Here is a 13,490-nt window from a genome sequence, read left to right as displayed (position 1 = left end):
CTTATGTGGGAAGTGTATAGAATATTTAGTAAACCAACTTTTTTTTTTTTTTTTTAAAGATTGGCACCTAAGCTAACAACTGTTGACAATTTTTTTTTCCCCTGCTTTTTCTCCCCAAATCCCCCCAGTACATAGTTGTATATTTTCAGTTGGGTCCTTCTAGTTGTGACATGTGGGATGCCACCTCAGCCTGGCCTAACGAGCAGTGCCATGTCCGCGCCCAGGATCCAAACCAGTGCTCTGTTCCCCATAGTTCAGCTTAATGGATTACTATTAATTCATGTGGAAAGCTCAGAATATTTTTTGGAGGGATACAGGGAATAAAACTGCCTGAGTTTAGGAGATATGACATGTATATATTGTTTTGTTGATTGCTCTTGGCATTATATTATTGCTTCCCAAATTGAGATAAATGAATAAAAGTATATCCTCATTCTTTATCTATATGTATTTCATCACTGGTAGACGCCTTTTTTCCTCCCTATTACTGCCTTTCATCCTTTTTCCAATGCTTATTTTCTCAAAGCTTTTATTTCTGCTATTTTTTATTATTTCTCCTTTGAATAAAAGTCCTCCTTCCTCCTAATATGAAGAACACAAACATTTAAGAACCTTTTTTGAAAAGTTTAAACTTTCATCTCACCCAGGAGCCTTTGCTATTACACATGACCATTTTGCTTTACTTATAATTTAAATATCTATAATTATTATTTTTCCCAGAGGCTAATTTTCATGGGTATGCAAAAGCCATGCTCATCTTCCTTCACTGCGGTTAGATTTTTCTTAGATGTCCTTTTGAATCCACTTAAATTTGATTCTTCTAGGATGTCAGCTGTTGATTTACTATCTTGGCAGAGTATTCTTCTCTTCAATAGGAAGTCTTTGTTTTCTTGAATACTGGATCACTTGCTATTTTTTTCTTCCTCAGACTGAGTATTGGACCTCAGGAAAATGTTGGATTGTTTCATGAGCTCTTAAGGGTGCTGTAGGAGCTGAGTTCTTCTAAACTGTTATGCTTGTTAAATGCTAAAGTTCTGATGATGACTGACTACATTATTAATTTTTTTAGAACTTTATTATGGAAAATTTCAAACATAAACAAAAGTAGAACATATAATGAATTCCCATGTACCCATCACTCAGATTCAGTAATTATCAACTCAAGGCTAATACCATTTCTTCTTCTGCTTTTTTTGCTGAGGAAGATTTGCCCTGAGCTAACATCTGTGCCAGTCTTGCTCTATTTTGTATGTGGGTCACTGCCATAGCATGGCTGCTGATGAGTAGTGTAGGTCTGCACCTGGGAACCAAACCTGGGCTGCCAAAGTGGTGTGCACCAAACTTAACCACTTAGGCCATGGGCCAGCTCCTATAATACCATTTCTTCTATACCTCTTTCTCCTAACTCTACCCACTTTGGATTATTTTGAAGCAAATCCTTGACATTGTTTATTTTAATTAGTAAATGTTTCATTTATCTCTAAAGGAGAAGGATTCTTTTATAAACATAATCCCAAAGTATTATTTTTGTGGTATTTTGCACATTAGTGGATTAATAGACATACCGTGTTTTTACCAAGAAAACTAGGTAGTGACGGTTGCGGAGGTTCTTCAACTTTCATAGTGTGATTAATCTCTAGGAGAGTTGGAAACAGGTCTAAATATACAGAGAGAAAGCCATGCAGATTGCTTCTGCCTTCTGCACAGAAGCACATTCTTCACCCTGGTCCCTAATACTCATGGATATAGCTTAGGGAGGCCACCCTCTTTTATTTTATAAACTCATCGTCAGTAAACCTAGGAAACAATGATGTCTGAATCCTAGGTCGTTGACCTGTTAATGTCGATCTTGTGGCACAGGCTTAGTCCTTTGGCTCTTTCTGGAAAATTCCAGAGCTGTAGAAAAATCATTTCTAAAATCCCGATAGACACGTTTTGCCAAGAATGTCAGTTATCTCTTGACAGTTTGGCATTAACCTTTAAATATTAGATTGTGTAATCATAACGCCATTCAGGAAAAATAAAGTGGTAGGTGGCTGGCATTTTAAAAGTGAATTGAACTTGGTTTCCTGGGAGTGTTAATCATTATTCTACTGAAAATGCTGATAGTAGTGAAATGCTAAGTAGGGAAAAAGCAGTATTTTGCCAATAACTTAGATCAGAGGTAAATAAAATGTGATTTTATGAGTTTATTTAACATATTTTTAGCAGAACAGTATCTGAAGGATATTTTATATTTTCAAGCTTTGAAAGTGAGAAAGTAATGAAGGAACCTTGTAGAGAGTTCAGCTAGTCTGCTAGCCTGACCTGCAAATCTGAGGAATAGATCATTATTTTTGTCATTGTAGCCTGCCTTCTTATTTGCCTTCCTTGCCCTTGACTTTGCAGCAGAGAGGGGAAACTCATGGCCTCTACCATAAATACACATGGTAACAGCAGTCAAGTAATTTTATATTTTTGGTAGGTAAGTCATTCAGTCGTGGCAATGGAATGGCTTATTTTTAAATGCAGTGTTTTTCTTTCAACTAAACTTAAATTCTTTTTTTCCATCTGATTTAGTGTCTGTATCATTCTAAGGCAGCATAAATTTAGCACAACTTTGTCATTTTACCAACTTGTTAGAGGGTTGTAAAGGTTTCATTCAGTTTACTTTTAGCTTTTCCTATGAAATGGACTATAGGAAGTCTTTAATTTACAGTATAATGTGTAATTAAAGACAGGCCCAGTGTGCTGGCCTGTGGGTTGTAGCAGGGATCATGGGAGAGAGGAGGTTTGGAGCATTGATTTCTAATCTCATTTTAACGTGACTGGAAAGGAGAAACTTCTTTGGAAAGTAGATGAAAGCATGGACTAACTCCCAAACACACCATGAAATGGAAGAAACCCGGGTTTATAGCATCCCCATAGAGGATAGAAAAGATATCTTCAGTTTTCCAGAAGAGACATCCATGTGGATAACTCATAATTTTCAATGAGTAATTAAGAGTAACTGCTATAGATGACTGTCGTTCATTGCAAATTAGTTCTGATTGATGGGGAATGCCGCTTCTACATATTTTTATGTTATAAAATTAGTTTATGACTTCTTTCATTTAACTCTTTTAATCCTCTCCCTTACTCCATTCTTTCATTATCCTTGGGAATTTATTAGGTTTTTTATGGTTTGGGTATCTTTACTACTATATTCAGTTGACTACTTCTGTGTATACCCTAGGTTGAGCAGAAACAGACATTGGAGGAGCTGTGGATGGGGAGAGGGCACTGGTAGACACTAGTAGCAGCCTGTTGTATAAACAGCTTATAATTAATTTGACCAGTTTCCTATTGATACTCAGATTATTTCCATTTTTAAATTTCAAATATTCTAGTAAATGTATTTACACTTTGTTGTTTTTAGAAACTTTATTAAACAATAACATATATACAAAAAAGTGTACATTTTTGTAGCTCAGTGATAAATGGAACAATAAATAAAGGTGTAATCAACACCCTAGAAGTCCCCACAAACACCTTTCCAATTATCACATTCCCCACTAGGGTAACTTCTGTCTTACTTTCTAATACTGTTGATTCAATTAGCCTATTTGAAATGTGTGTAAATGGAATCATATCATATGTGCTCTTTGGTATCTGGCTTCTTTTTTGTTTAATGTGTATACTTCTTTTTTTTTTTTAAGATTTTATTTTTCCTTTTTCTCCTCAAAACCCCCCAGTACGTAGTTGTGTACTTTTAGTTGGGGTCCTTCTAGTTGTGGCATGTGGGACGCCGCCTCAGCATGGCCTGATGAGCTGATCCGTGTCCGCGCCCAGGATTCAAACAGTGAAACCCTGGGTCGCCGAAGCGGAGTGCAGGAACTTAACCACTGAGCCACACGGCCAGCCCCACGGTATCTGGCTGCTTTCACTCACTGTACTGTCTGTGAGGCTCCCATTTACCTGTAGCAGTTCATTTTTTATTACTGTATAATAGTTTGTTGGGTGACTGTACTATGATTTATCCTTTTTATCATTGATGAACCTTTGGGTCGTAACCTATTTTTTGGGTATTACAGATAGTTAACCATGTGTTTTCATGAACAAGGCTATACATACCTATTGGGAGTAGCACTGATGGGCATGGGGTATGCATTTGTGCAGCTTTACCACCCAAACACTTTTCCAGAGTGGTTGAAACTGTATCATACTCCCACCAGCAGTCTGGTTATTTTTAAAAAATAACTTCATAGAAGTGAAATTTGAATAAAAGTAAATTTATTTTAGGTTTTGAAATATAGTGCTGAATTTGTCCTCAGGAGTACTAATTTATACTCCACTGAACACTAGGTTTTATCCAGCTCTTTCATCTTTTCAATTTATAGTGAAAAATGTCTGACTTTTAAACTAATGAGTTGAACTTTTTATATCTTAATTTTACTCATTTCAATTTTCTTTTTAACTTGGCTGTTCTGACTTTCCTTTGTTGTGGTGTTTCTCATTTTGCTTATCGCTTTGTAATAACTCATTTTTTAAAAATTCACTTTTTTTGTCATATGCTATGTTTTTGTTCCTAGTTTGTCCTTTGTCTTTTTTTTAAGAGCATTTTTTTATTTTTAGTATTGGCCCTGAGCTCCCATCTGTTGCCAGTCTTGCTCTTTTTTTTTTTCTCCCCATAGTCCCAGTACATAGTTTTATATCCTAGTTGCAGGTCATTCTAGTTCTTCTATGTGGGATGCCATCACATCATGGCTTGATGAGCGGTGCATAGGTCTGGGCCCAGGATCCAAACAAGTGAACCCCGGGTCACAGAAGCAGAGCATTCAAACTTAACTACCACGCCGCCACCAGGCTGGCCCCTCTTTGCCTTTTAAAATATGGAAGTTTTGGGGCCGGCCGGGTGGTGCAGCGGTTAAGTTCGCACATTCCACTTCAGTGGCCTGGGATTCGCGGGTTCAGATCCCAGGTGCAGACATGGCACCGCTTGGCACACCATGCTGTGGTAGGCGTCCCCACATATAAAGTAGAGGAAGATGGGCACAGATGTTAGCTCAGAGCCAGTCTTCCTCAGCAAAAAGAGGAGGATTGGCAGTAGTTAGCTCAGGGTTAGTATTCCTAAAAAAATTAAAATATGGGAGTTTTAAATGTGTGAGCATGCTTGCATCTGCTAATCTTTTCATTTGTGGTTTCTGGCCTTAGTGTCATTCTTAGGAAGGCTTTTTTACCCCCAAGTTTTGTGTTTTCTTTGGGACTTCATTGTTTGTATTTAAGTTGTTTATTGGAACTGGACTTCTTTTTTTTCCACTAACACAAGGGTGGGTTTTTTGTTTTTTTAGTTTTAAAACAATTATGTTGTACTTTCATTTGTTACATTAGCGTGAGCTTTGGTGTGTTTTGCAGAGTGTCAGAGGGTGACTGGTCGGGAAAATTTAGTACACCAAAGCATGGATGCATGTATGTTGTCATTTACCATGAGAATTGAAGCCAATTTTCCAACATGGATACTAGTTGAATCCTTTCAGTGTGGACTTTATTAAAGTAGTTAGTTTTCATTTAGAAAAGAATGAGATCACATTAGTGTAGACTAAATTATCTTATCTCCAGTGGATGCTGTTCAAGGCTCTTGAACAAGGACTGTGCCAAAAATACACCTGACCTCTCTGCTGTGGCCTGCAGGACAGAGGATCTTAATTTTGAATATTTAAAAATACACCATTTTTATCTATTTAAGAGATCATTTCAAAAAATTTTTGGCTTCTTTCTCTTTCATATAATAGTATATGTAATTAATATAATTTGCACTGCTGATTAAGAAAGATGAGATAGGTCTATCATATATAATTGTTGTTTTTTTGAATGTTACAGTGGGATTTCAGAGCTCCCCAAAGCCCCCACCACCTAAAATTTCTATTAGTAGAGTCATTTTTGGGTTAGACCACAAAGCAGAGACATAAACCAGATATTAGACCAGTAGCCCTCTCCTGATGTGGATTTGTTTGGTTTCTATAATTGAATCTTAGTATCTTAAAGGGGTTAGAGTCTCAGGGACAGGTGAGTTTTTGAGGAAGAGAAGACAGAAGTGTTGCTTCTCTGTGATTAGAGCCCCAGAGCACACTGGAACCTAGAGACCAGTCTAAGGGGGATGGAGGTTTGGGAAGGAGGGGAATAGAGTAGGTGAAAATAATACTATAGACAAGATTAAAAAATTCTTTTACTGGTCTTTTGCATTTGGCAGTACTACATGTAGCAAGGTTGTATCGCTAATTATTTTGATTATTCCCTAAGCCAGGGAGAAAATTGTGAGGACTTTACTTAGTAAATCCATAATTTTAGGAGCACAGCATTTCCAGTTGAGGAGAATCAGTGTTTTGCCGACTATTTGAATTTGACTAAAGGGAATACTGGATTTATGTTAAAGGCTCATGGGGATAAAGTTGGGGAGGAGAGAGTACAGAGGGGAGAAAAAACTAAAATGAAGGTCCTGTTTTTCATTTATATATATATAAAATGCAGTCTTACACATTTTACATGTTTAACGATTTAATCCTCACAGAAATCCTATGAAGTGGTGTTTTCCTGATTTGCCAAGAAAGAACGAGGCACAGGCAGTGAGTTTACATTACTTTATCTAGGCTCACAAACCCAGTAAATGTCAGTCCTGGGCCGTGAACACCAGTCTTTCTGAATCTAAAGCTAATTCATGTTCCTTTCATAAGAGTACATGTTGCCTTCTAGATTACCAGAATTATGTATTTTTTATATATTATTGGTTTCATAGCAAGTGTCGGTGACACTTTAAGTGGCATATCTTGGGGATGTCATCTTTAGTTCTTTCAGGTAATAGAAAGCCTGTGTAATTTCCTTTACCTTCCACCTTAGCATTGAGAGTAAGCATGAGGTCACGATCCTGGGAGGACTCAATGAATTTGTAGTGAAGTTTTATGGACCACAAGGAAGTAAGTACACTTGTTGGTATGTGTTCTATTACAGTGTTTTACTCTCTTCCTTCACAGACAATGAGAATATCAAATACAGATGGTGGTTATGTATAGTTTTTGAAAAGTAAATTTAATTGAATTCTAGAACCAGTGAGGAAGTCTTGTTCTTATCATAATTTCTTTATATGCTTTTCTCTTTTATCTCTATGTGACAGCATGAAACATGGATTGTGAATTCTGTGTTTTGTTATGGATGGCCACATGGATGGTTTTGGGAAAATGTTTTTTGTTTTATTTTTGTTTCTGTTTTTTTGTGAGGTGGGCATGGGGTAGATTGAGATAAGGAGGCTGTTATTTACAAAATAATTGGATAGTGTTTAATACTTTAAAGAATCAGGTAAATTTGTGTGGGGGGTGGGGAATGAATCTTTGCTGGTTTTCTTTTTTTTTTTTAAAAAAGATTTTCTTCTTTTTTTTTTTTCCTTTTTCTCCCCAAAGCCCCCCGGTACATAGCTGTATATTCTTCGTTGTGGGTCCTTCTAGTTGTGACATGTGGGACGCTGCCTCAGTGTGGCCCAATGAGCAGTGCCATGTCCGCACCCAGGATTCAAACCAACGAAACACTGGGCCGCCTGCAGTGGAGCGCGTGAACTTAACCTCTCGGCCACGGAGCCAGCCCCTTTGCTGGTTTTCTAACTGTAGATCTTTTAAAGAAAAATGTGTTAATCTGAACAGAGTACCTACTGATTTGTAAGAGGTCCCTGAGTATTGAAGGAATTAATATGCAAGGTTTTCAAAGGAAATTAGGATTTAATGTTTGTTACCCTCAGATTTATTTCCTAGTTTGAATACAGAATTCTAATGTTTAACATTTTTACTTTTATTTCAGCACCATATGAAGGCGGCGTATGGAAAGTTAGAGTGGATCTTCCTGATAAATATCCTTTCAAATCTCCATCTATAGGTATGTAACCACCCAGCTTCTCTCCTTAAGAGAGTTTCGAAATCAAAGAAAAAAAGAAAAAAAAATCTTACATTTGTGGGAGATAATTCCAGCAATGGTTATTTAACTAAATTTTTCCCCTTTTGCCTTTGGTTAATTAATCAGTGACTTTTTGAGGGACTTCCATATCATTAAATATACCCTTTGCATGATTGTAATGACTATAACCCCAAGTTTTTCTCTCTTTCAGGGTCAGATTAAACAAGGAGTTTTAAGGACTACTGTTCATTCGGGCTATTAGTAGTAAAATAATGTATCTTAAATTTCATTTTAAATGCCGTATTGTTGGAATAAATATCATATAGTGTCTATTCTAATTCTGTCATTTAAAAATCCTCTCTGTATCCTACTTGGCTTTTGTTCAGCCCAGCTCTGGATACCTAGCAATGAAATGATCCTTTTCTGTTCTCTCCACTCCCCGTCTTTTTAGCCTTCTAAATAACTAAAGAAAGTAGAGTAGAAACCTCTGTGGGGTTGTGTAAAGAGGTACTTTTTCCTCACCTTCGTCTTCCTTCTGCCATAATTGGTGATATTATTAACCTGTCACCCCCCCCTTAAGGCACTTAGTGACAGTTTAGGTATTTTACCATCGGGTGCTGTAGAGGTATATCTGAAGGGTGATATCTTTAAATATTTTGACATTGTAGAATGGTAGTAATTTAGCTAACTAAGGCCAACTTTTAAAAATTTCATTCTGTCGATTTTAAAATAGTATAAAATACTGATTTCAAAAAAGAAGAAGAAAATAAAATTGGGATATATTGAACAGTCTCTGCTGGTCACACTGGGCCTCCTGTTCAGAATTGCCAGAGTTCAGACATCTTGCTAACTGCCGTGGGCTTGTCTGCAGAACTAATGCCAGATCTCTTGGAGTTTAGATGTTCCCCTACCCCGGAACAGAAAGGGTTTTTTAAAAGAGGTGGACCGAAGACATTCTGAGCTATATGTTTTGATTCTAGGCCCCCACATTTCTGTCTAGAATAAATAATGCAGAAAAGTTAGGATAGTCACAGACTAATTCCCAATCAAATGCAGTAGGCTTGCCTCCAACATAGCTGTTTTACATGCTTTAGAGCTTTATGTATAAAAACACTACCGAGCATTTATCATTCCTTCTTAGGCTGGGAACTCTTAGTCTCATTTTAAGGATAAACTGATGATTTCCTCTTAAGGCCCCTTAGGTAAGGTTTCTAAACTCAGTAATCAAGAAGATACTTTATGGATAATTGAATTGGAAATTTCCCCATTGCTTCAAGGGCCTCTGAGTTTTAGAATTATTGGATGGTGAAACAGGAAGGCACCTGTGGGTGCTGCGTCTTTGAGACAGTCCCCAAGTCTGAGACTTAATACCTGTGTAGTCGGGGCGGCAGCCCTTGCCCAGTTCCATTCCAGGGAGGTGGGATGTAGGTTTCACTCAGTTTGGGAGGGCTTTTCTGTTGTGTGGTGGTTCCTTGTCCCCCATTTATCTCTTATCTTTCAGATATTTCTTTCTATAGCGGTATCTTCAACTTTTATGTAATTATGATCTTTAAACCTTTACAAACGGAATGTCCAAACCATATAAATTCATTCAAACATATTTCATAAATACCTATTTACTTAAAGACTAGAAATTGACATGTTAATTCTAGTTTCGTTCCCCTTGATTCCTGCCTAGTCAGGAACCTATAGAAATGCAATTACATATCCTGTAGAAATGTAGTTATTTCTCAAACCTTGTCTTAACATATTTTTCCAGGTAATATCATTGTTTCATCGTAACTTTCAAAATAAAAATATCTAAACTTTAGACATTGTTTATTTGTTAACTAATGACACAACAGAACCCTATGCACTTTCTTAAATTAATGATGTAATATGAAATTGGTTGGGACAAATGACTAAGCTAATTTAACTTCTTCATAATTTTTCCTTTGCCTTTCTGTGTGCTTTTAGAACTTGGCAATACCTGTGAATGTGTACCATCTTCTCTTAGGGAAGTAGATCTAGTTGAAATATTTGTACAAGCTGTCCTTGTTTCCTCCAAAGGAAGATTGCATAAGAGAGTTTGAATCAGTTGTGTGGGGTGACCCATTTTCAGGTTGTCAACAGTGTAATTACTGTTGGAGTGTGCTTTAAACATTTTGAGAGGTAGTGGCTCACTTAGAATAGGCAAAGTTTCCTTTTTGAGCTGTACAGATAGTTGTAGAATTATACAGAAAGTTAAGAGAGATAAGATAAACCCAACCTCAACATTCTTTTAAATCCTGCCTTTATAGTATTTTGGCAGGTGTACCCTTCTTCCTGAGACAAATTTGGAGCTCTTAAATATTAAGATGTGCAAATTTAGATTAAGCACATTTAATGTTAGATCTTGGAATTTTTAAATATATATGTATATAGACTTTTTTGTTTGATGTTTCTATGTGTATGTATGTATATTTTTTGATTGTATAAATGCTGCATATCCACAGTAGGAATGTAAGAATGTCCAGGTGAGCAAAAATAAAGAAAAATTAAAATGTCTCATAGCCTTATCCCTCAATGGATATCATTATTTACATTCTAGTGTATGTACTTTAAAACATTTTCCTATGTATATTTAAGTATATATTCAATATAATTTGACATGCTCATCTTTGGGATATCCTCCAAATATAGTTTTAGAGAGTTTTCAGTAGTTACATGATGGCATGAAGTGTAACTAAAAACATCCTTTTAAAAACAGTTTGCATCTTTAAATAAATGTTTTTTTCAAAATAATAATAAGGCTTACCTCGAATCCTCTTTGGAAAGAGAAGGAATATAAACAGACACCTTGGGAGGTTATGAACTTCCTCTTACAATGCCATCATTGTTTCAAATATCTTATGCTCATCTTTTGGAATTTTACATTCTCTTTGAATATCATAAGTGATGGCAAATCTTGATGCCTTGAAGCTGAAGATAAATTTTTGAAACGGCTACAGGTCGTTTAATCCCAGGGAATAAGATGAATAGAAAAACTGAGTAACATCAATTGGAGGGTAAAATGATATATGATTGTGAAATTGACTTAAGTTTAGGGACTATGGTTCTCTTGTAATCTAGCCCTATGGGCACTTTCAAAGAAGAATTATAAAACTCTTTTAATCAATTGTAACATCACTGAAATATTTGCTTAGTTTTCCAGAGATACTGCTTTGAAATAAATCATACTGAATCTTTAAGTTCTGATTTATTTGAAAGTTCAGACTTACTTTTATCTTTTTCATTCCGAAACTTTCCTAGAATGCTTAGCAGTGCTGCTGAGTGTCACCAACTGTGTAGAGTTAGGAGAGAGTGATAGGTCAGTGGACTGGTTATCAGGAAAGAGTGGTTCTGGCTTTGGTTCTCCTTGACCATGAGAATGATACTCATCTGAACCGTTGTTTCCTCTTGTAGAAAATGAGATTGGAATTAAATGAACTCTGCATGTTTGATATTGACCAATGCATTAAGTACTCAGGTTATATGGCATTCCACTGCATAATTAGGAGGGCTGTATAAGGCTCTCACTAGTTAGAAGAGAAGGTCAACATAAATAAAATGCTGCATATACTTTAGTGACAGCATTTCATTACTTTTTAGGAGAGGGGTGAGTCAGCGCCTCAGTCAAGGAGGAGAAAGTGTATGAAGGAGATACATTTTTACAGGGGAGATTGTGTTTCATGTGTTGAGAATATAGTCTTTACAAAGCTTCAGAGATGTGAAGCTGCACATAAGGACTTTAGAAATACTCCTTCAAAACCCCAAGTAATCCCCAGTCTGTGGAGATTTTGTTCTATGCAAAGAAGTTGCTACAGAGACTGTCATATTCCATACTTTTCCAAATTCACAGTTTTCAGCCGTTACACATGTGCTCGTCTATTAAGAGAAAGCTTTTACCAGTCAGAGAAAACACAGACTTGCAGTTGCTGTGGGGGTGAAATAAAGATGAATGATATCATGTATAAAGAGAGTAATTGAGAGCAGTTTTTTTTTTTTTTTTTTTTTTGAGACAGTTTAGCCCTGAGCTAACATCTGCTGCCAATCCTCCTCTTTTTGTTGAGGAACGCTGGCCCTGAGCTAACATCCGTGCCTATCTTCCTCTCTTTTATAAGTGGGACGCCTACCACAGTATGGCTTGCCAAGCGGTGCCATGTGTGCACCTGAGATCCGAACCAGTGAACCCTGGGCTGCCGAAGCGAAACATGCGAACCGCTGCGACCCCGGGCTGGCCCCAAGAGAGCAATTTTTTATAAAAATAAAACTAACCAATAAGCATAGGATACAGAATGGTTTTATGTCTAATCCAAAGAATACAGATTAGGAAATGAGAGAACATATGATTTATCAAATTGGCAGGTTAAACATTGCTGGCAAAGGTATTATGTAGGATATAGCCAACCTACCAGTATATGTTGATCAATAAAGATTTCATACTCTTTGAGTGATTTTACTTAAAAAGTTATCTTAAGGAAAAATTCAGAGATGTACACTAAGATTAATGTACAGAAGTATGTAAATTGCAGTTATTTCTAAAACTTAAAAGTTGGAAGCAACCTAAATGACCCAGCAGATAATAAAGTAGTTAAATTACAGTACATTTTAATGGACAAAATGTTTTACAGCTATTACTCATGTTTTAAAACCATCTTTTTAAAAAAACACAGGAAAATGTGTAACTTTATATAGTGTAACACTAATTTTTTCCATGAAAATTCCAAGAATGAATGCCAAAATATTGAATATGGTTATCCATGGCTGTTAAGGGGGTTGAAAGCATTTTTCTTTAATTTCCAAATATTCTACAGTAAGTTTCCTTTTATTATAAAAGTAAATATTTTTAAATGTATGGCAAATGCATGTCTTTTGAATGTCCCATCTATATCTTTGAGTCTACACTTTTCCAGTCTTTTGTTCTAGAAGGCCAACAAGCTATCCTTGGCTAGAATTTCTACCTGGTAGCTTGCTAAGGGCCTACTGGCCCTCATATTCCCCACCAGCCTCCTTTCTTTTTTCCTTTCAGTTTTAGTTACGTGTGTGTAAGTGTATGTATATTGTTCTTTCCTTGGTCTTTCTGCTTACGGTTTAGTTTACTCTATCTTGGGTACTATCTTTACACCTTTATACCTAACTGTTCACTCCTTTTCTTGCTTCCCTTCTTTTCCTTTCTCTTGGGCTGTACCTCAAGCATTTCTTCCCTACTTCTCTTTTTAGCTTCCACTTGTGTTCCCCTTGCTCCATTTTTCTTTTCATATAAACCAAAAAAAGCTCCTGCTTATAGCTAATAATAATAACAACAGTAATACTCTTGATAAACCTAAGCTAAGGGGAAGACATCTTCTAATAAAATACAGACATGAAGTATTAGATTTAAGGCTTTCAGCCTCTAAAGTTTTTGAAAGTACTCTGAAGTCCCCTTCAGGATCTGCGGTAGTCTTCATTAGATCATACCTACTTTACTTAAACACTCGCATTCGAGAGAAAATTAAGTTGTCATTTTCTCTTATTTTTTAAATGATTACTGGCTAGTATATTAACAGAACTGCATTCTACTAATTTCAGATAGAACTAGAGAGTATTTTAGAATCTTC

The 13,490-nt window shown here is 36.3% G+C and overlaps 1 protein-coding gene across 8 annotated transcripts in view; it reads left to right on the top strand.

Annotated features, from left to right (window-relative positions):
• Positions 1-13,490, top strand: part of UBE2H (ubiquitin conjugating enzyme E2 H) — a 98,589-nt gene that overhangs the window by 49,757 nt on the left and 35,342 nt on the right. For 4 of the 8 annotated variants that reach the window (XM_008512672.2, XM_008512686.2, XM_008512680.2 and 1 more), the window contains exons 2-3: positions 6,853-6,929; positions 7,801-7,875. In XM_008512672.2, the coding sequence (XP_008510894.1) occupies positions 6,853-6,929; positions 7,801-7,875 (152 nt within the window). Of the gene's footprint in view, positions 1-3,367; positions 6,582-6,852; positions 6,930-7,800; positions 7,876-13,490 lie in introns of those variants that run through there. The other 4 variants (XM_070617724.1, XM_070617726.1, XM_070617725.1 and 1 more) reach the window with 2 other exon arrangements.

Source organism: Equus przewalskii, chromosome 4, assembly GCF_037783145.1.
Source record: "Equus przewalskii isolate Varuska chromosome 4, EquPr2, whole genome shotgun sequence".
NCBI lineage: Eukaryota > Metazoa > Chordata > Mammalia > Perissodactyla > Equidae > Equus > Equus przewalskii.
Note: the sequence above shows the minus strand (reverse complement) of the source record. Positions and strands in the feature narration are given on the sequence as shown.